This window comes from Cyprinus carpio, chromosome A14 (assembly GCF_018340385.1).
Source record: "Cyprinus carpio isolate SPL01 chromosome A14, ASM1834038v1, whole genome shotgun sequence".
In the NCBI taxonomy this organism is placed as follows: domain Eukaryota; kingdom Metazoa; phylum Chordata; class Actinopteri; order Cypriniformes; family Cyprinidae; genus Cyprinus; species Cyprinus carpio.
Genome location: NC_056585.1, coordinates 3,508,225 through 3,531,924, shown reverse-complemented (window position 1 = coordinate 3,531,924; position 23,700 = coordinate 3,508,225). Strand labels below are relative to the sequence as shown.

Sequence of the window (23,700 nt, the reverse complement as noted above, 5' to 3'; positions counted from 1 at the left end):
CCTCATCATTTATAGCGCTGGCCACTGCCAGCTCTAGATGACTATCATCAACGTGGCTGCGTCTTTTCACGTTGTGTTCTTTGCAAAATCTGCGAACACTCCTTGCAGAGCATTTTTGTACACCTATTTGGGATAGGTGCGCAGAAATATTTTCATTAGTCATATGATCATCAATCATGTTGACGATCACATCCGCGTGCCTTGCTAAAGATGCCATTGTAATAATTTTGCGCGTCTTTGCTCCCCCTGCCGTTGACCTTTGCAAATGCTAATGAAAATGGTAGCTCCGTCGTGGAAAATGTAGCTTTTTAAGATTTTGTTTATTTCATTTTTCACAATTTAGTTTTAAGAAGTAAGATTGAGAAACGAAATATATGAAAATGTATTAACTTCCTTCTTTTTAAAATCCGTCTTCTTTTTTCTTCATTTTATGACGGATATAATAAACTGAAAAACGATTACATTTTTCGTTTTCTGTTTTTTAATTGAAAACGGATTGTGAATGGACGGAAGATACCCTGATTATGGAGGCGCCCTCTAGATCACTTGAATTTTTTCCTGATAATGAATTAACTTAAAATTGTGGTGTGTCACATACATGAGAAATATATCAGCAGAAAGCTTGAAATGTCTTTTAAACGAATCAATTCAGAACGAAAGCATTATGTAATCTGTGAAGGTTGTATTTCTCTTTTAAAGGCGAGTCCATGTGGATAAAGTCAGCACTGTGAATTTCATCTTGTAGCCGACAAGAAAAAAAAGTGTTTATTAATAAATAATTAAAATGTCTCCTTTTTTACAATTATTGGGCTACTTCTGCTAATGCATGTGCTTTGAGCGCAGAATATATTAAGGCTCATTATGGATTATAGATGTAAATTTAGTATAAACCTGTGATTAGTTGAATAATGACAAATGATATTTTTTTAGGTGGAAAAAAATTATGTGGGTGGGGGACTTATTAAATACCCTCTAGACATCTCTGTTTAAAGCTTTTAAAGCATTTTTATACGCGTTTTGCATAAATTCTTCTTTTCAGAACGGTCTGTAATGGAGAGATGCTTTAACACTGTTTTTCCTCTGAAACCACAAAAACGAAAATTGAAATAAAATTGATATTTTATGTGTTTTGAGAATGGCCAATCCTTTCTCCAAAAAACTCCAAAATGTTTTTTTTTCATGTCTGTAATCGTCCTATCTAACCTGTTCTGCAAGTTTGATACCCTTATAAGACAGTGTGCATATGAAAGACCAAAGAGATTCTCACCTTTATCTCGACCCCCACAAGCAATACAGAACTACCCCCCAACCCCCTCCAGCTGACTGAATTTGGTCTGTTTTTTTTGGCTGTGAGGAACGGTGTGTTTTGTCATGTTACTGGGGTGAAACATGCCCTGCACTCACAGCAGAACTACTCTTTTTATTCATTATTTTCCCCCGCAGCCCATATTATTATTATCACTAGACCAAAATAATAACAAATTATCAATTGATAATTAATCATTATTTTAACGAAAATCATTGTTATTGTGGAACGTAGCGTTTGCGGAAGGCCTTTAAGACCAAGGGGAGTCCTCCATCAGCTGCTCCCGCTTCACAGCGAGAGGGACTCGCGCTAACTGGACCCAGCTTCAAAGTCCGCAAGTTTTGATTTAACTAACTCAGTTTGAGCGAATACAACTTACTGATCATGAGCCCAAGATTTAGCAAGACAGAAAAAACATTTAGTCTACCTGAAGGAAGATGTATTTCATTGTAAGTTAATGCTGTTAAATAGAGAGTTAAAATGGAGAGAGAGAGAGAGAGAGAGAGAGAGAGAGTTAGAAAGAGAGCGAGAGAAAAACCGTGTTGGCTATTCCTAAACTTGGAGCTCATTATCTTGAAGTACAAATCCAAACACCAGACGCAACCTACACTCTCAGTGTTCTTTCATTGAAAAGTCAAGTATGTTTTTTGTTTATTCACGGCTATATGGGTTGAAATAATATTTTAGTTCAAAACTTTAAGTGCCATTGTTTTTAAAAAAAATGCTTTATTGGCTAACGTTTCACAGACCTTCAGTTGTTTAAGCTTTTAAAATCCCATACCATTTGTAATTTCACAGTATTTTCACCTCCTAAATCACTAACCTTTAAAGTCACAATTCTATAATGGTCAAATTTACTCAGGCCGATGGCACTTTTAATGACATTATTTTTTTATTTTATTATTTTTTATATTTTATTATTATTATTATTTTTTGGAATAATTGTAGCCTACATAAATAGGTGAAGCAAAAAAATATGAATAATATTTGGATCGTCCCTTATTTTCTTAAAGAATAAACACTTATTATCTACAAGAATAAAATGATAACATATTATTAATTCATAGAAATAATTTAAGCAATTAAAACCTGATAACAGATTATTAATTCATAGAAATAATTTAAGCATTAAAACCTGATAACATATTATTAATTAATAGAAATAATTAAACAATTAAAACCTGATAACATATTATCAATTCATAGAAATAATTTAAGCAATTAAAACCTTTTTTTTTTTTTTTTGAAATTTCAATTTTTTACACTGACTTTAAAATCTCAAAGAGTTTATAAGTTAAAAAGGGTAAAATGTCACAGTGCATGTTAAATAGTTCTAATTATATTGTTAACAAGTTCATTTAGACTGACAATATAATTCGATTTTTTTTTTTTAAATGAACAATTCCTGTATAAAATGGGACATCAACCTTTATATTAAACATTTTGAAATCGTCCACAGCTGAGCAATGCGCGAGGCAGGTTGACGCATGTCAAGTGAATGTGCTGCACAAAGTCATTTTCAGATGCAATGAAAATAAAAAAAATAAAAAAACATGGATAGCCTATTAGGCCCAGAACTCTGTTCCTAGTATATAATAATTATAATTACTGTTAACCCACAGTACCAAATTTTAATGTATAAAATGCTTTAAAAGCTTTAACAGCGATGTCCTAGAGGGTTATTTAATAGGTCTGCCCCCCCACGTAAGATTTTTCTAGTTACTAGTCCTTCATTTGTCATTATTCAACTAATCAGAGGTTTTATATTAAATTTACATCTATAATCCATAATGAACCTTAATATATTCTGTGCTCAAGCACATGCATTAAGTTTTCCACAAAGCACAGGCAGAAGTAGCCCAATAATTGTAAAAAGGAGACATTTTTAATTATTTATTAATAAACAAATGTTTTTCTTGTCGGCTGCAAGATGGAAAATTCACAGTGCTGACTCTCTCCACATGGATTGTACCTTTTAAAAAGAGAAATACAACCTCACAAGATTACATAATGCTTTCGTTTCTGAATTGATTCGTTTAAAAGACATTTCAAGCTTTCTGTAGATATATTTTCTCATGTATGTGAGACACCACAATTTTAAGTTAATTCATTATGAGGAAAAATTTCAAGCGTATCAAATAAGAATAAATGCTGCGCGGTGAGCACTCAGCATGACTCGCGCCCGCGCAAATCTTGCAAGCAGACAAATTTACACACCTACATTTAAATGCGGCTGCAATTTTTTATTTTTTTTTACCTGTAGCAATTATATGAAAGCAAGTAAGAAGGCTCCCTTTAAAAATCACTGAAGTTGTCAATAAATGAAGCTCGAAAAAATACAATCATTGTGTGTGATTTTTGATGATACAATGAGAGAAACTTGAGTTTAAACATGAGAAACGGTTTAATTAATCCGTCCATTCTTGACTTTCAATGATTTTAGCTAAATTGTGCAGGTTTAATTTTATTTCGTTTCTTGTTTTAATTAGGCCTAAATAATGGGGAACGAAATTATACAGTGGCCTCACGTTCCAAAACAAACTAAAATAAAAAATCACATTTTACAAACACCAGCAATTTCTTAATCAGTGTACATAGACAATATAGTTTTCCCAAGAATTGTTCTGTCAAAATAAAGGACAGGTAAGGAATAACAAAAATGCATGTTGTTTTATATGTAAATGTTTTAAAATATAAATTTAAAATATTGGCTACTAATAGGAGGATATTTGACATTTTGCCATATAAATCCATGTAGCCACTCTGTTTATTTATTTCCTGCACCACCTATTCTTGCTGGTATGGCGGTTCTTAAGGTCTGTGGACCCACTAGCAGTATCACCGACGATTTATTTTATTGTGTGTAAGAAATGCTGGCTTCAGTGTGAGGTTTTATGGGGCCAGTGGGGAACAAAGGAAAAACGTACCCTTGTGATTTTTGTCTGTACATATGGGTTGCCTGTTTATATGTATCTGTGTCTGACACAGTCAGCTCTGGAGATACAGGCACATATATAGATACTCTTTTCCATGGTCAACCCGGATTTGATCCCACATGCCTTTTTTTTGTCACTAGCTTCTCTGAAAGAAAATCCAGGCTCACAAAAAACTGGCAGTGCAGTTAAACTGTGTTCAAAAACATGCTGAACTTAGTTCACAATGATTCTCAATTATAATTAGACCAATTGACCTGGTGTCACATTGTTCCAAACCCAAATTTCAAATTGTTTCATAAGGGCCAAAGTATTGTGATATCATAGGGTTTTAATGGGTAGGGGGGCGCCCTAGAAAATATCTTGTCAGGATGTCAAAAAATGTTTCCAGCATCTGTGACATAATGAAAAGTGCAGTGGATGTGTTCACTCAGGTCAGGAATTGAGAACCATGATTTAAGGACTGACACACAAAGAATAAATGTTAAAGGGGCATGTATTAACCGGTGAAACATTCTGATAGATTGTTAAGTTGTTTTTAACGGGCATGGTGTCATGAGCACACAATTTGGCTGCTGAAGCCATCTATTGCCACAAACATGCGCGTTCACTCCAAACATCACCAGTTTCTCATTCTTGGTCCAAGTGTAGGTTTTGTCCCTGTATTCTGCCATGGTAGGGGACGGGATCAGATTGCGTACACCCTAATAGTTTCACAAAAACAAGCTGTTATAACAGAACTGCCGCACTGCATTTCAGACTCACTCAGGATAATCAATAATAATTACTATTAATTAATAACTTTCACTTAAAAGTGATCAGACAATTCTGTATTATAAATAAAACTCAGTTAAAAGGCCTTACCAAGACAGGGGGTAAAAACCCAACCGTAGTCGCATTCATGATATGGTGGATGACCATACACAGTCGATTCACCCTCCTCCCGCGCCTGTTTTAACGACCCGAACTTCACCTGCAGTCGTATGCCTTTTGATGGACAGATAACTCCTCCACCTGTCATCAAATGTGCCGCCCAAATGTTGGCCCCACCTGTGAACAAAGAACGAAAAAGTGTTTTTATGATATAACTCATTCGGTAGCATTTTACTAATTGTGTGTGTGTGTGTGTGTGTGTGTTGTCTGCTGTTGGTATTCCCAAATTTAAAGGGGGGAGAATATAGTAGACAGTATAAAAAACGACTTGCGCATGGACAGTCCCCTATTAGTGGTATGTGTGTGTGTGTGTGTGTGTTGTGGTGTGTTACAAAGAGTGGTACATATACATCTGAGAGCACATGTCATGCCAGATCTTCTCATTAATCCTGGCAAAGATGCACAGTAATGCCAAATGCCAAATGCGAAGGAAGAACACAATCATTATCAGGAATAAACAAAATATATTTGCTTTTGCAGGCTGAATATTTTTGTGCCTGCATTCATAACAAATGTCCCCTTACATAACATGAATAAACATGAATAATAGTTAAAAAAATAGTCCATAAGACTTACCTCATTTATAGCGCTGGCCACTGCCCAGCTCTAGATGGACTATCATCAACGTGGCTGCGTCTTTTCACGTTGTGTTCTTTGCAAAAATCTGCGAACACTCCTTGCAGAGCTTTTTGTACACCTATTTGGGATAGGTGCGCAGAAATATTTCATTAGGTCATATGATCATCAATCATGTTGACGATCACATCCGCGTGCCTTGCTAAAGATGCCATTGTAATAATTTTGCGCGTCTTTGCTCCCCCTGCCGTTGACCTTTGCAAATGCTAATGAAAATGGTAGCTCCGTCGTGGAAAATGTAGCTTTTTTAGATTTTGTTTATTTCATTTTTCACAATTTAGTTTTAAGAAGTAAGATTGAGAAACGAAATATAGGAAAATGTATTAATTCCTTCTTTTTAAAATCCGTCTTCTTTTTTCTTCATTTTATGACGGATATAATAAACTGAAAAACGATTACATTTTTCGTTTTCTGTTTTTTAATTGAAAACGGATTGTGAATGGACGGAAGATACCCTGATTCCGCCCAAGTGTAGAAATCGAATATTCAAGCTGTTTATTCATTTTTCTAACCCTGAACGAAAACAACTAAAAATTAAGCCGATTCTTCTGTTTTCGTTTTTTTGCAAAAAATTAAAAAACGAAAAAGGAGCTGTTTTTTCATTTTTCTACTTACAAAATTAAACAAAAAATCGAATGACCAAAAGATACACGGACCCTCTTTATATAGGATTTATATTTGCAAGAAATATAGTCGCAACAGCCAAACAATATGAAGAAACGATGTGACTAATTTGCAGAGCTGTACGGTCCGTGTACCTTCGTATAATTCGTTTTTTGATTTAATATTGAAATGTGAAAAATGAAAAAACTGCAAATTTTTCGTTTTTCATTTGTTCAAACAAAACGAAAAATCAAGAATTCGGCTTTTTTTTTTTTTTTTGGTTTTACATTCAGGGACAGAAAACAAATAAACAACTTGAACATTCGATCTCTACGTGTGGGCGGGAATGAAAATCCCCTCTCTGCTGATTGGTCAACCAAACATTACAACATAATAATAGTCCTAAAAAACATAATAATAGTCCTACCCTTCTACGGATTCTTAACGTGTTTATTTATACTACATTTTATCTCTTTCTCTTCATCAAACAGGGCCAGGTTTCCCGATAATGATTGATCTTAGCGCCTAAGAGCGTTTTCTACGAGTCATTTTACGATCGTTTGCTATTGTTTCTCGTTTCCCAACAATGCACTTAACCCAGTCGCACGTAGCCATGCTACTTAAGTGCTATAGGAGTCGCTATCCGTCTGTCAAGTGCTGAAATGTCATTTTATAGAATGGCTCTAATTGTAGTACACGATCCTTTATTGAAATGTTAACCTAATAATTCTACGTTCCAGACAACTCGGATATAATAACAATTATATTATATTATATTATTATGGTACGAGTGTATAATTTATTATACTTTACATAATAATAATATATATACCCATATATATAGATATATATATATATATATATATATATAGAATATATATTATAGATAGATAGAGAGAGAGAGACATTATTTCTAGGTCCAATACATGGCTGGTTTTCGTGCACGTCAGCAAGCCATTGACAGATTTTTTCCCCCAGTCTTTGAAGCATATTTCCTACATTACTTATTTTATTAATTTTTTTTTGTTCAATCATTAAATTTAGATGCATTTCTAATTTTTTTCTGCCCTTTTTAATTATTTCATATTTTATTAATTTTTTTGATCAATCATTAAATTTAGATGCATTTCTAATTTTTTTCTGCCCTTTTTAATTATTTCATTATATGCACTTGAATAAAGTTAAAGGTGTAATCTGCCGATTGTCCTGCAAGGTGACTGCATAAATCTGTTCTTATGATGCACTTTTATTATTAAAAGTTAAAACTTATGATGCTTTACGATAACGATGGTTTTGAGAAACAGACCGTAATATTAAGATCAGTAGTACAATCGTTTTTATGAGCTTTTGGGAAACGCATCCCTGGCTGTTGATGAAGAGAAAGAGATAAAATGTAGTATAAATAAACACGTTAAGAATCCGTAGAAGGGTAGGACTCTTATTATGTTTTAGGACTATTATGTTGTAATGTTTGGTTGATCAATCAGCAGAGAGGGGAGTTTCATTCCCGCCCACACGTAGAGATCGAATATTCAAGTTGTTTATTCGTTTTCTGTCCCTGAATGTAAAAACGAAAAAATGAAGCCAAATTCTTGATTTTTCGTTTTGTTTGAACAAATGAAAAACGAAAATTGTGCAGTTTTTTCATTTTTCAGATTTCAATATTAAATCAAAAAACGAATTATACGAGGGTACACGGACCATTTTTATTTTTTGAGATTTTATTATGCTTTAATGGGACAGACAGTAAAGACAGGCTGAGTTGAAAAGTGGCGTTTCTGGGCCGCTCACGCACAAATGCATAAGCTCATTTTTTATCCACAAACAAAAAACACGAAAAATATAGCTTAATTTTCGTTTTTGTTTTTCCATTTTTTCAGACCAGAACGAAATATTAATAATAGTGATGTACATAATAAATAAAAATCAAACTGTCATTTCTCTTTATTTCTTTTTGTTCGTATTTAGATTTGTCGTTAAATCAAACCTGAGTCACTCAAATAAAGAAATATTCCTAACCCAGAGTCGGTATTGTTAAAAAAAAAAATAACTGGTTTTAGATTTAGATTAGATTAATCCTAATAAACATGACGTTACAGTAAAAATATTACAATAGCTATATTTAAAACAGTGTATTCTTATAATTTCAGTAGCGTGCAGATGCTCTTTTATGTCAGGACCGCAGCGACAGCAGCTCGGACAATCGCTTAGCTTGCTCACATTATGTAGGCTAATCTATAACGGGAAAATCATATTGTTTTTATGACATGTTGTTGAGAAAGAAATATGTCGTTTTAAGAACGTAACATCTCGTTATTACGAGAAAATATGTCGTTTTAACTACACAACTCATTATTATCACGTGAGCGGAAAAAAAAATTATATGTGTGGAAGCAATGCCTCACCGCATATTTGTTTGTTAAACAGCAAATAAACTCCCTGTATACCAGAATCAGTTTGGAGAGGGGCTCGAACCAGCGGTTGAAGCAGTGTATAGGGGTCAAAAAGACTAAGGACCATTGCCTCCAACTTCTGTAGCTGCACAGCTTTTACACACTCTCTGACTTCCGTTATCATGTATGATTTCTTGTATTGGAAATTAAATTACTCAAAGCTAATTGAATATTTTGAACCAGCACTTATGTATTAGAGGTGGGAATCTTAAGGCACTTAACGATTCGATCCGATTCCGATTCTGGGAGGAACGATCCGATTCCCAAAACGATTCTTAATTAATTATTACCTGTGTGACTTTCGCTCATAGCACGCGTTTGCAGAACACAAGCTGCAAGCTTCCACTCATCTGTTATGTAGTGTGCCGTAATAGTGACATACGATTCTGTTGTAATTGATGTCCATGCATCGCATGTTTATTGCCACTCTGGTCCGTATTACTTAGGGATTCTAAGATGTGATCTTTACACTCACTGTAGAGTGCGGGGACAGCCGTCTCACTAAAATAACGACGCGAGGGCAAAGTGTATCGTGGCTCAAGTACCTGTAAACATCGTGCGAAATCCTTTGGTTTTCCACAACGGAGTACGGGCGCAGATCTTTGGCAATAAAACCCGCCACTGATCGGGTAATTCGTTTTGCCTTTTCAGAATTCGGTGGAAGCTTTGCTACTTGATCCAGGGTCCTTTGAATGTAACCGGGAGTGTTCGTGATTGGAAGAGAATGCTGTTTCTCCAGCTCTGAGTGGAACCGCGTAATATGTTTCTTCATGTTAGTCGTGTTGCCGAAATATTTGAATTTGGCGCTACAGACTTTGCACACAGTATGGCTTTTTTATCAACGACACCTTCGGTGTCTTCAGAAAATCCAAAATGTTGCCACACATCCGATTTTAAATGAGATGGTGCAGGTCGTAGTTTTGTCCATTTTATTTTAAACGAAGCTAATTCACCAGCATATGAACGGTCGTCCATCAACGTCTTTTTTGTTTGGTCACGTGAGTCTTGACAGCGCTTGCATTTGAATTGAACACAGAATCGATTCAGAATTTTTGAGAATCGATTCTGGATCGTTAGATAACGAATCGCGATGCATCGAGCTTTTCTCCCACCACTATTATGTATATACATAAAAGGTATTTGGGTAGTAAATGATATATAAACTAGGGTTTATAATTGTTAAATAATTAACAATTACATTCAAGTAGGATAAAGATGTGGATTTGGGTTGTTTTTAATATTTGTACTAGTGTTAATATTCGATAAAGTTTCTTAATGTTTAATGTTTGTTGAAATGAAATTATTCAGATTGTTAGTTATTTTGTAAATCAGTCTGGTCTGGTTCTGTTCGTCATTGATTGGGTGAGAACAGTTCCATATTACTGGCTGTGGAAATCAGCAGGCGTGGCTCATTATACTACAAGGAAAACGCCGTAAATAACGCGCGCTTTTGTGCATTCAGGACGGCGTTTTTTACGGCGTCCTGTGGCAAGCCAGACGGCGTTAAAAGCGAGACAGGGTTAGCTGCAGCCTGGAGCAATGGGCGTGCCGAAAGGTAGGGGCGTGCCAAAAGGTTTCTCATTGGTGAAAGGTGTTTTACTGTGTTGGCCAATCAGCGGTAAATATACGTTTACGTAATCTCCTTTAGACAAGAGAAGGTGCAGGCGATAAGACGTGAGGTAATTATTCATCATACGTTTATCTATACTTTATATACCACAAATATGTATATCAAGATAGCTTGTTACAATACGATCGTAATTTTTTCTTTGCGTTATATCTTGCAGCTTTAGTTATTAGTTTATTGTTGTTGACAGACATACTGTATGTACAGTGAGACAAAACGATGAGCGCATCTGCATCGAAGGTGAAGCTCTCAGAGCTGATAGTTTGTATCGGCATCCTTGTTGTGCAATACAGTACAGAATACATCCTGTAAGTATAATAATTATTACCACCTCTGCTATTACAACTGAACTAAGATCAATTCACAATCTATGAAGACGATTAGACAAAATAATAAAAAACTAATTCAGAGTTTGTTTCTACCTTTCTGCTAGGTATCCAACTAATGCAGAGTATATTCAAGTTGCCAACACACTGGTTGTGAAGTACCATTTCCAGAGAAATATAAATTCATGGATTTATCTCTATCAACACAATCACACACGATATTGTAGTAACAATATATTGGAATCTTTATTTGCTGAAAAATGACAATCAGTCAAATTTGTGTTTTTAGCACACCTGACACATCCCTAAACTGGAAATTTAAAGCAGAACGTGCACCACTTGCAGGTTATTGTAACATATGTAAGCACACTGCCATATGCATCATTTATTTTTGCACTGTTAATCAATTTTACATTTTCACTTAGTGCAGGTCCATGTAAGGAAGATACTGTACTACAGATATTTAAATATTTTTTTGTATCTACTCCACTTTTTCACTGTCTGACCATCATCTTAATGTTTATGCAGTTCAATGTTTTTATTATTATTTTTTATCTAAAGCACCTTGTTCAGTAAGTATTTAGATGTTTCGCATATCTGTCACAGTCTAAGCATGATCTGTTTCTGTTGTTCTGATGAAGGAAACCTGTAATCGAGAGGATTCAGTGTCTGTTGAGAACCATGTGAATGTGCTACAAAGTGAGTATCAGAAAACACCTCCAGACACCTGGACTGTCAAAGACCACACGGCAGGAACATTCTCCTGGAGACGCTGAGAAAGCACGGAAGGAATGTCTGTGGAGGATGTACTCAAACACACCCATACTTAAGAACACCTGCTGGAGTGAGTATAGTAAAATAAATCATCAACTGTGAAATATCTTGTTTCAAATCTTTTCTTGTAATATTTTATTCTTCTGTACCCTTTCAGCCCATCTGTTAAAAAATTTAAAACAATAGTTTTAGAAAACAATGTAAGATTTATCAGTGTAAACAAGAAAATGAAATGCATCGTATATTGTGACCCTTATACATTAGCTTCTAATAGTTTTTGCAGTTCTGCACTGTATGTAGCTACACTGTCTGAGCCAAAGAGGATGGAACAGAATTTGATGAATTTGAAAAGCGTTTATTAATTTTTTTTTATTTTTTTTTTTTTTTTTTTTTTTTTTTTTTTTTTTGTTGTAGGGGGACCCTGCTACTATCTTTCATATGATGGATATTGTGTGTAAAATGGCAATCATAGGAGGAGGGTTCAGTGTGGTGACAGAAGATGGAATAGACGTGTGCCAGTGCACCAGCCTGGATGAAGCCTTCATAACAGAGTCACATTGTCAACATTGTGGAAGGCTGCAGTTACCCCTACTTGTTAAAAGCGGCGCTTTTTACAAACACTAAAACGCCGTTTTTTACGGTTTACGCGCGTTTTTTACGGCGTTCTGCTTTTGGTATGGGGTATTTGTATTTGATAATACCGTTTTAAACGCTGTAAAAAACGGCGTTTTGTATGTAAACGCGTTTAATATAGGCGTAATTCTGACCCCTTTGGCTTGCCATACTGTACTGGGGCTCCGGTTCTCCGCCGCGCTGGAGGAGAAGCTGCTGCAGGGATACAAACACAAACATCTGTCGTTCGACAAGAACGAACACAAGTGTGAAGAAGTGAAAGCTCTCAATCCCAGAGTTCAGGTGCGTCTCAGTGAAGAGTCAGCAGTACAGTTGTATTATAATATAATGGAGAAGGGTCTGGCTGCAGACTTGCACTTGCACTCTCAGACACTTGCGCTTCTGCTAGTGACAACACTTGCAGTCTTTTTTATTTTGTATTTAGTTATACTTATTGGTTACTTTTTGTTTGAATCTCTCAACATTAGTTTTTTTCTTGTGTAGGTATCGTTGACTGGAAGTCTGTCAGTCCAGATGTGAGGAAGACCTACAGAGTGAGTTTGAGCTCAGCAGGTGTGATGGCTGTGGATGCATCTACAAAAACACCACTGGATATTGTAGCCATGGAAAGAAGGGGGTCTTAAAAGCTTTCTATTCAGACAAAGAGTTTGCTGGATTCTGTTCTATGGACTGCTACTACAGAATGAATGAATGAGTGGTTTATCTATCTATCTATCTATCTATAATATTTTTTTTTTTTTTTTTTTTACTTGAACTGGTGACTGAAAGTGAAAGCTAAATAAATGTTTTATTGGATAAAGCTGTGTCTGTTTGCTTATGTCACTTAACATAGGGTTACTAAACTCTTCTGACTAATTTTTAAATTTGATAATTTAGTGGTTTTGTCAACTATATATTTTTCTCTATCAGGCAAAACATAGTTTTAGAGGGTAACACTTTACAATAAGGTTTCATTTGTTGACACTGATGTATTAACTAACATTAACTTTGAGCAATACATTTGATACAGTATTTATTAAACTTTGTAAGTTAATAAAAATACAACTGTTCGTTGTTTGTTCTTGTTAGTTCACTTCACAGTGCATTAACTAATGCTAACAAATACAACTTTTGACTTTAACTTAAGAACAGCTAGTGCGACTAACCGTGTTAAGAGACGTTTGTATTCTCGAAAAATAATTGTCATTTGTTTTTGATTATTGATAAATCAAGACCTAAACTTGCGGTGGTGATGACGTCGGGAACCCACGTCATGCAGAAGTTTTGAAGGTACTTTCAAAAGTAATTTAAAATAATATTCTTAATATCATTAACGCCGTTTTTACCTTGGCAGAATTAAATTTGGTTTTATAGGATTATGTTGAATTTATGGCTTTCTTTTAATCTGCGATTAAGAGTATATGGCTCGCCAGGTTTTTTTTTTGTTTTTTTGTTTTGTTTTTTTTAACAGCCATCTTTCGCATTACCTTTTGGCATGCCCCCTACCTTTCGTTTCACCAATGAGAAACCTTTTGGCACGCCCCCCACATTTCGGCACGCCCCTACCTTTTGGCACGCCTATTGCTCCAGGCTGCAGTTACCCCTACTTGTTAAAAGCGGCGCTTTTTACAAACACTAAAACGCCGTTTTTTTACGGTTTACGCGCGTTTTTTACGGCGTCTGCTATCAGGACGGCGTATTTGACGGCGCTAATACCGTTTTAAACGCTGTAAAAAACGGCGTTTTGTATGTAAACGCGTTTAATATAGGCGTAATTCTGACCCCTTTGGCTTGCCATACTGTACTGGGGCTCCGGTTCTCCGCCGCGCTGGAGGAGAAGCTGCTGCAGGGATACAAACACAAACATCTGTCGTTCGACAAGAACGAACACAAGTGTGAAGAAGTGAAAGCTCTCAATCCCAGAGTTCAGGTGCGTGCACGTGCTTGACAGACTCGTGTCGTGTATGATTTCTTCAGATTGCATTGAGCTTTTACTTTCTATAATTTAGCAGTTGCCAAACTTTTCTTGTAATTTTGCACTTTTTTTATTCGCAGCTTCCGACTTTCAAGCACGGAGACATCGTCGTGAACGAGTCGTTTGGCGCGTGTCTGTATCTGGAGGTAAAACACTCGAGGGGCGTGTCATGTGACAGAGGGGCGTGTCGTTACGTGATTCAAATATTTATAAACCCTTATTGGTTGCTTTAAATTATAAAAAAGTCTCCAGTTGATCGCAAACAATTCAAACATGCTATAATTCTTATAAAGCAGAAGATAAGATGTCGACTCGCTAGATTGTGTAGTTATGATTGATGTTCTGTTGCATCTGAATATTATGGAAGCCCGTTTCCGCCACAGAATAAAATAGAATATTCAAAATTAAATAAACGGGTTTTTAATCTCACAATTCAGACTTTTTTCTCACAGTTTATATCTCACGATTCTGCAAGAAAAAGTCAGAATTGTGAGAAAGTGTCGTAATTACTTTTCACTGATTTTTTTTTTCTTGTTATCTTTATGTATAACAGAGATCCTAAACAGACATAATAATGGAAAAATATGAGATGAGTTAAAATATTTAAGTCCTTTTATATTCTTTTGCAAAACTGGTTCCACAAGAAAATTAGCATTTTTTTTAGTTTTTCCTTTATTCTGAGAAAAAAAGCTCAATATTATATATAAACTCAAATTATGAGAAGAAAAGACAGAATTGTGAGATAAGAAATGCCAAGTACCCTTTTTATTTTTTATTTCATGACAGAACAAAAAGGTCAGAATTACGAGGTGTAAACTCAGAATTGCGAGAAACAAAGTCCGAATTGATATAAAAGTCGCAGTTACCTTTATTTTTTATATACCATGGCGGAAATAAGCTGTATTAATATACAGACACATTAACTTTGTAACGTGTAAAGAATGTTCTGGGAAAGTTTGTGTAATTATTGCTGAAAGTGTTTTATTTAGTTCACTTTGAACAAAGTAATCAAGAACAGGGAACAATATTTCAGTAGTTTTGCATTTATTCACAAGACTTTTTCCCCCAAGATACTTTTGCATATTTGAAAAAAAAAAAGACAAAAGGTTTATGACTGAATTCAAAATCTCTCGTGAAACCAGTTTTCCAATAGAATGGAAAATCACTGAAATATAATTTTAACTAATCTCATATTTTTTCATTACTATGTCCATTTAGGGTCTCCGTTATACATAAATATTATTTAAAAAAAAAAACTGTATTTTATATATATATATATTCTCACAATTCAGAATCATGAAATAAAAAGTCAGAATTAACTTTACACATTTTTTTTTTATTCCATGTCAGAAACAAGCTTCCATAATTAACAGCCCAATGGATTACAGTGGAAATAAAATAAAGTATTGTCTATCAAATTTGGATAACTAGCAAAGGTAAGAGCATCAAATTAAATATTTTATCCCAGTTTAGAGTAGATATTAATTTTAATCTGTTCCCGTCTTAATTTATTTGAGATTCTGACTCAATTCTGATGTTATATATGTAGAATTTATATTGCTTGATGTGGAAAGGTTGTTCAGTGCAGTTACACATGGAAATTATTAATCGCTATTAGCATGTTATAGCGATTGGAAATCATGTTTGCTAGCATTATTCAAAAGAGCCAAGGCCCATGTCTATACGATGTTCTGATGCAGAGTTATAGGTCTTAGTAAATGGTTGCTAGGGTATTCTGTTTGGTTGTCAGGCAGTGGCTTGGCAGCTGCTAATGATGATACTCCATATCATCAATATACTACTACTATTAATATTAATAGACAAGTGAGATGGTAGTAGGGATGTTTTGCTTTGCAAGCAACACTAATATTTCATTTTTTTTAATAAAGTACTAGCTTCACATCCCAGACTGAAGACTGACGAGTGTGTTTTTGTTTTTTTTAGAGCGCGTCTCAGGGCACCCGTCTGATCCCAGATGACCCGGTTGAACAAGCGCTCGTCTACCAGCGAGTGTTTGAGACCAACAATCTGCAGCAGAAAATGTGTAAGTGCCCTAAACAGTGAACACACTTCAACGTCCAGCTTCAGCATCTGCAGCTAATGGCATATTTTTGAGTCTCTGAATAAAATTGAGCTGTTTTTATGACATATTCTAACTCTATCAAGACTATATGAGCCATAAAATCCAGATGCATCAGATATGATGAACACACACACACACTGATTTTTGTCCAGATGACGTGGCTTTCTATGATGAGTATGTTCCTGAAGAAGAGAGACATGAATCGGCTCTGAAGAGGAATAAAGAGAGTTTAATCGCCGAGTTCAAACTGTGGGAAGTATACTTGCAGAAGGTTGGGTTTTATTGATAAATATTAAATGTTATTCTCTTCGTCTAATGTAATGACTTGCTGCACCAGACGGCATATAGTCATTGTTTTTAGTTACTGCAACCTGAAATCTTATCAGTAAAGTTATTAGTCACTGAGGGTGAACTTGACCTTTGTTTAGGTCTCCTCAGAAGTGTTAAAGTCCTGTTTCTTTCTGAAATGAATGGCATTAGAAAAGTGGAATGGATTATGAATGCACATGTTGATTGTAATGATTGAATTCTTGTCTTTATGAGTAGAGGAGATGCTGTAACTGTGTTTGTGGGGATAAAAGTGAACTGTCTCTAACGATGAGTGATTTGTTCATCAGATGGGTAAAGGCTCGTACCTCGCTGGTAAGAGCTTCACTATGGCTGATGTGGTGTGTTTCCCCGTCATCGCGTATTTCCCACGACTTCAGTGAGTGAATCACTCGGGATATAAAGCGTTTTTTTTTATTTATTTTTTTAGAGTTTTTTTTTTATTAATGAGTTTTTTTTTTATTTTTTGACAGAAGATATACATAAATAATCAAACAAAAAAAAAATGCATAGTTTGTATTAAGGGAACAGAACTTTGCAAATGCTTTAAGAAACGTGTGTATATATATATATGTATATGTGTGTGTATATTTATATATAAATAAATAATTATTATTTAATTATTTTTTCCAGAGATATAGTGTTTCACGTATCTCTAGAGAAATATATATATGTTTATATTTTTTTTGGGATAAAAGAAAATTACGTTTCATGTTCGGGTCATTTTTGACCCGGGTTTATATGGAACACCATTAGATGTCAAAAATACCTTCTGTGAAATTATCTATGAAGTTAAATTAGTGTATGTAAAATATACTTATCCTTTTCCACATATCTCACACACTTTTGGACAAAATTTTGTATGTGTACATATATGTATATTAATATATATGTACACACACTCAAAACTTTTTATATTTTCACATTCACTCATTCATGAGAAGTTGCTAATATATTATGGGTTTAGTTGAAAAATATTAAGTTATGCCTGTTTTTTGTTTTTAAATAAGGAATGTGAACATAGTCTCAAGATGTCGAATGCATTCCGAGGGTTAATGGTTGATGCTGTCAGGTTAAGGTTAAGGTTCATATCAGACTGGTTTATTGTTTGATCTGGTTCCAGCTTTCCTGGAGAGCGCTGTCCCAGACTGATGGAGTACTACGAGATGCTGAAGGACCGTCCCAGTATTAAAGCCAGCTGGCCTCTTGAATGGCTGGAGAAACCTGAGGGTCCAGACACGCTCAAGAACCTGTGAAGAACATCCCGAACACACCAGCAGCATTAAAACATCACTGCATTCAGTTTATGTTCAAGTACAACTAACTGTATTAGATCACAACCCTTGACTCTGTTCAGTCTTGTGTCGATTTGCCCGACGTTTAATCTCGACCATTTATCTTTAACTCAGCGGGCCGCTTTATTTTCGAACTCATTTTTGAAGATCAAGTTTCTTGTTATTGTGTCTGCAATGATTAACATTCACAGATTTTGTTGTTCAGCATTGAAGGTTTTATCCTGTTCAGTCTAAATAAAGACAACACTCACCAACATTACAAAAAATTACCAAAATGTGATTCGGGATCACCCATCTTACGAAACCAACAAAATACCTTCAACCCACGCACAACAAATACGTTCAGTGTCAAAATACTCATCATCCATCAAATTTTAAAGTATGTATCTGATTTTAACTACTATTACAGGGGAAAGCGCGAACGCAGTCCCCACTAGCAGAAATTATGCAGTTGAGATTCTCACATGTGGAGAATTCATAGAGGTCAGAAAGCCGAAGTGCAATGGCTGATCCTCGTTCTAGGTGATCCACCTGCTTTATCATGCAGTCACCCCTGCCAGGTAAGTATGATTGGAAGCGGGTCCGCTCAGATACTGACTCCGCTCCACACCTCTCACATCGACGGTGAGCAACACACACCGACGCGCTTTTCACAAACAACACGCTCAGCTTATAACGACTTACCTTTAGACGCGAGCGTGAGCCAAATGAAGCGCGGGAACGATTTGAGCTTTATTAAAAACACACAAAAAAACTTCGCGCCTCGCACAAACGGAAACACGTCACGCGTGACGTCAGCGGCGCGTCTTTTAATTTTAACCTCACGGCCTTCCTGGGAGCGACACAAATTTGCGATAACATTTTCAATTTGCATGTGAACTATAACGCGGATAACATCAAATACATGTTTTCCAACGTGTATTATAACGAATATATGATTTGGAACATGTATGTGTGTTTTAAACATAGACTGTATGGTTTTAAAGCAAAAAACAGCTAAACTGAATGGTCAGTCTATCACAGTGCTGTTCATATACAGGCCATTCTGGGTGTTTTAAAAAGAATGTATGGTTTTAAAAAAACATTTCCACTTTTTTTCCCCACACTTACTACACTTACTGTGTAGGGGAACCTATATATAACAAAATCATTGTTCAATTTGGTTGTTTTATATAAAATAGGAGGCATTTTATATGTGTTTTTTACTATTTTGCCTCTGTCCCTAGGCCAGACTTTGGGTCTTCAACCTTCTCTCACTTAAAATCTAATACTAATATAATTTTAAATTCAAACAAAGTATGCATTAAAACCCAATTCATTTAAATCTAATATATATATATATATAAATATATACAATATTTCTTTTCAATTTGAGATTTTAAACATGTTGAACACTTGTCCCTTGGGTTCACTGTCATTTCCACACCTCTGCATTAAATGCAATCCCAGGCTCAGTGCTCTAGATTTGAATACTCAGTAACCATAGTAACTGACACTCCAGAGGAAACCACATGGCTGAATGAAAGAATGGTCCCAGCAGAGGTTAATAAATTGGAGATATATCAAGGTAAATTTGAGAAATACTGCGAGTATGTTTATTGTATGTCATTTCTGAACCGCTCGTAATTCATTCCGACAGAAACATTTCTGGATTTTTACAATTTCATCAGGTGATATTTGAGATTATTTAATGCTAACTAAAACTAACAGGTTAGTCAAACATGAGATATTAGAGGGAAAGGGGAAAGTGTCATTTCCACAACCGTCTTTTCCACATCTGTCTCCATGGATGTGATAAAGACAGGATGGCTTGGCAAGACATCGTCTGTGCTCAAAAGCAAAGTAGTTTGCCTATAGTACTAAAAATATAATGTAAACACATAAACTTTACATATAATGTCATAGAGAATGTTTTAAATTGAGATTTTATTGTTTACAACTAAATCTGACAGTCTCTCTGATGTTCTTTAAGATGGCACCCAAAACATCAACAGAGAAGTCCAGACTCTTCAGGGAAAGACTAAAATCTGATCCAATTAAATATGCTGAGTTCCTAAGGAAAGACAGAGAAAGATATAAAAAGAAAAAACAGCAAGGACTTAAGTCTGTCAAAGAAATGTCAGTAAGTGACCAAAAAAAATCAGAAGACAGTGGCGAACTGTACAACAACGCAGACGTAAGAAACATAAAATGGTGAGAAATAAAAATAAGAATAAACTTAAAACTTGAATTTGAGATTGATTTTGTCCTACACATTGAGGTCATGACTCACTTTTGCATTTCCATCATTTATAATTCTACTACAGGTTTTATATCTGAAATGTTATTTTCACCATAACCCGCCTTTCCTTTGTCAAAACAATTTGTTTTGGTAAAACAAAAAAAATAAAGTTAAGGTAATGATGGTGGTGGTGTTGATTATTTAGCAGTTAAGGGTAAAGTATATGTATAGGAGTTGAAAAATATCAGATTTGAAAATGTCAGAAATATGAATGAAAGGTTTCAGTGGCTTAGTGTTCAGCGTTTTTTTGGTGTTAACTTTGTAAAATCTTAACGGTTGCATTTCAGAGAAATAAATCAATTTACAATTTGGAAAGATGCAAGTGTGATGTGTAACCCAATATATTTAGAACTACAGATATTTCAACATTTTTGGTTGAAAACATGTTTTTGTTCGGTTGTGGAAATGACAATTTATTTTGTGATGTCTGGAAAAAAAATGTAAAAAAAAATACATATTTCATATAAATCAGCACAGCCAACTTCAGGGCAGGTATCTAAGCATACTGGGGAAACAAATTATGCTAGTAATATTTTAATTAAAAATGTTTCATTTTCTTAAAATGTCCAGGTCCAAAAAGTACCATAGTTGGAGAATCGCCCTTCTACAGAATGGTGCAAACTGCTGTCAAACAAGCAAAAACATGTAAGAAGCATTTAAATATTCACATCTTACATGTTCACTAAGATCCTTCTGTTCTCTATTGAGACACACAATAATAGCAGTAAGCTTAATATTTATTAAATCATCATTTAGTGGGTATTGGGTTTATTGGGAGGTGTCCGTCCCAAACCCTAAACTTCAGCTTACGAAAATATTTAAAAACGGTTTGCATTTTATTCAATTGTTGTTTTAAAAATATCTTTTTGATTTTTATTTTTAAAGTGAAGTTCTTAATTATGAAACTTTGTGTACAAAAAATTGTGCCCTGTATTTTCATGTCACTACCGAAATGTTCATGTTTTAGTCGATTGGCTAAAACTGATTTTAACTCCAGGCCTACATTTTTGATCAGGGAATATTCCTGTGTCTTTCTCTCTCAGCGTGGTCTCATCATTTTGAGATAAAATGTGCTCAAAAGTCTGAACATCTGTGTAACTTTAAGGAACGTATACCAAACATCTTTTCCTGCAGTTAAGCACACTTTTTGGGGGTTATTACGTAACATTTAGTTTTTATTTGTTTACAACTGTTCAGAACTGTGCTAGTTAACCATGTACTGATCCAATTGTTATGCAAATCTTCCCACACAGTGACGTAGAGATGTGGGGGCATGTTAGAACGAGCCGTTTTAGGAAGGTAGGAAGGACGAGTCTTAACTTTTATAAAGAATATCTCTTTGGATTTGAGACTTTAGTCTTTGCAACTTTAGGGATCTTATCTATTCACGAACAGCTTGTAACACTCCAAAGTGAAAGAAACTTGAAATCGCATCATAAGACCCCTTTAAAACAGACATACAATCTTTAGAGATACTGCTTTAACAAAACCCAAATTTAGAGCACTTTTAAATTTTCCAATTTCTCTTAACCAGTCTTTGAACTTGGCATATAGGACAATGCACACTGAACCATACTGCGCCATCAGACCATTTGGCCACCGTTTAAAACAGACGAAACACCTTTACACTACAGGTACTGCTCTAAGAAAATCCAGCACTTTTTTAATTTTCCATTTTAATGGGTTTTTGAACTTGGCATATCTTCCTGAGAACCAGAAAAAAAGTACTTTTTTTGTCATGTCATTACATTGGTTGGAGCATAAGAAACACACAGAGTGAAAACATTTTTTAAACAAAATATTTTATTCATATTTTATAGCATGTCCTTTGTAGAGGACGCTAGGACTTAAAAAGTTACTAAAAATAAGTAAATAAAAAAATAGACATGAATAGGCATGTATGGGCAAAAACATTGTATTATTTCTTCATTCACCAATCAGTTTTTAGGTTTCAGGCTATTTTTAGCCAAAATTTGTACAAAGATGATTCTACTGTACTTTATGGAATATATGCATAAAATGCCTATAAATTGTTATTCCTTTATTCACTGCATCTGATTTGTTTACGATAGTGATGGGTGCACAAGAGAAGCTTACTGAAGCTTCGAAACCTTTGGGTGATCTCATCTCGGATCAGTTTGATCAATTTGTAGACATTTTTACGAGACATTTGTGTAATTAAAATTACGAGTATTAGGTCTCAGTCTCTTATTGCCCCGTTTAGACAAGCTCTTCATAAAACAAAATCTGCAAATTAAAATATATATATGAAAAAAACATTATACAGACACTTCATAATTAATGGTATTTTATTTAATTTAATGTATTACTTTAAATAAAACATTTGTACTGAGACTGAAAAAGCTGTTTTATTCGTGTTCTGGTCTTCAGTTTCCGACGTTTTTTAAACAGCGTGAGTGGTTTTAAAATGAACTATTTTGTGAATCAATTCGCTCAAATGTTAAGTGAAAGTGACAACTACAAATGAGCTCAAATTTAACTGAATCGTTTCATATGTATCCTACGAAAACACACTTACAATTCCACTCCATAAAAAAATACTATCATCCATATAATTCACTTATCTTTAACCTATTAATTTCCCCGGATGGGGATGCACCGTTCCCGGAAGTACTGCAATACCGGGTCGATGCGTGGAGTGGACGGAGCAAGCTCCTATTCCATCTCCAGTATCCAAAAATCAATTTAATATATGGTCCCCGGATAGGGGACGTATCAGATATTAAACTGATAAGAACAGATTTTTTTTTTTTTTTTTTTTTTTATTAACACCAAAACCATTCTTTACAATGAAATCACTGTACAATAATACAACATAAATCCTCTTTCAGCATTCCATCATACTCTTCAAAAATCAAAAGTCAAATGTACATGAAGTTTCAAAATCAAACACCCACATTTTACAGAAGCACAGTCCTAAAAAAGAAAAACAGAAAATACAGTCATTCCCTCTACCCCACCCCAACCTTCTGCAGCCCTCTCCATACCCTTCTGGTCACCTCATCCCCAAAACACGTTCTGAACGCTTTAACCTCTGCCGACATTTTCCCAAGCAGTTGTAAAAATAATCTTTCAGGTTCCAAACGAGGAATCTGTTTTCTCAAACACATTGTTCTCCATTCCCACAGAACATGCTTCCCCTCTGAGATCGTACTCCATATGACTCTCCTTCGTTGTGCTTCGAAAACATCCAAACCCAGCCCGTACAACACTAAGTCCCTTGTAATAATTGGCCCCCTCCACCTCTCCCACCACCAACATGACAGACCTCCAGAGCTCTGCAGCTCCCGGACACAACCAAAAGGCTGCTCTATTGTCTCCTCTTTGCCGCAACCTGTCGGGCACATTGGAGACCTACCAGAGCCATGTCTATACAACCTCTCTCTCACTGGTAACCGACCCAGGGCAGCTAATCAGTTGAGATCCTTGCAAAAGCCTGTTAAATATGATGGCTGCAACATTATCCAACTCACTTCATATGGTGATACCAGTTTTCCTACCCCTTCCACTAACTC

At 35.2% G+C, this 23,700-nt stretch overlaps 1 protein-coding gene and 2 non-coding genes across 3 annotated transcripts; 1 reads left to right on the top strand and 2 right to left on the bottom strand.

Moving 5' to 3' along the window:
* Window positions 1-12,296: 12,296 nt before the first annotated feature.
* LOC109083484 (glutathione S-transferase A-like) lies at window positions 12,297-18,119 on the top strand (the record flags this gene model as incomplete). Its single annotated transcript, XM_042769653.1, has 6 exons — window positions 12,297-12,506; window positions 14,259-14,324; window positions 16,123-16,222; window positions 16,414-16,532; window positions 16,879-16,967; window positions 17,712-18,119. Coding segments are annotated over 6 exons (717 nt in total), but the record flags the coding sequence as incomplete, so codon positions are not given.
* A 171-nt stretch (window positions 18,120-18,290) lies between these two features.
* On the bottom strand, window positions 18,291-18,451 carry LOC122147601. Its single transcript, XR_006161691.1, has one exon. It is a non-coding gene; the product is annotated as a U1 spliceosomal RNA (small nuclear RNA).
* Window positions 18,452-22,773: 4,322 nt separating this feature from the next.
* On the bottom strand, window positions 22,774-22,966 carry LOC122147602. Its single transcript, XR_006161692.1, has one exon. It is a non-coding gene; the product is annotated as a U2 spliceosomal RNA (small nuclear RNA).
* Between the last annotated feature and the right edge of the window lie 734 nt (window positions 22,967-23,700).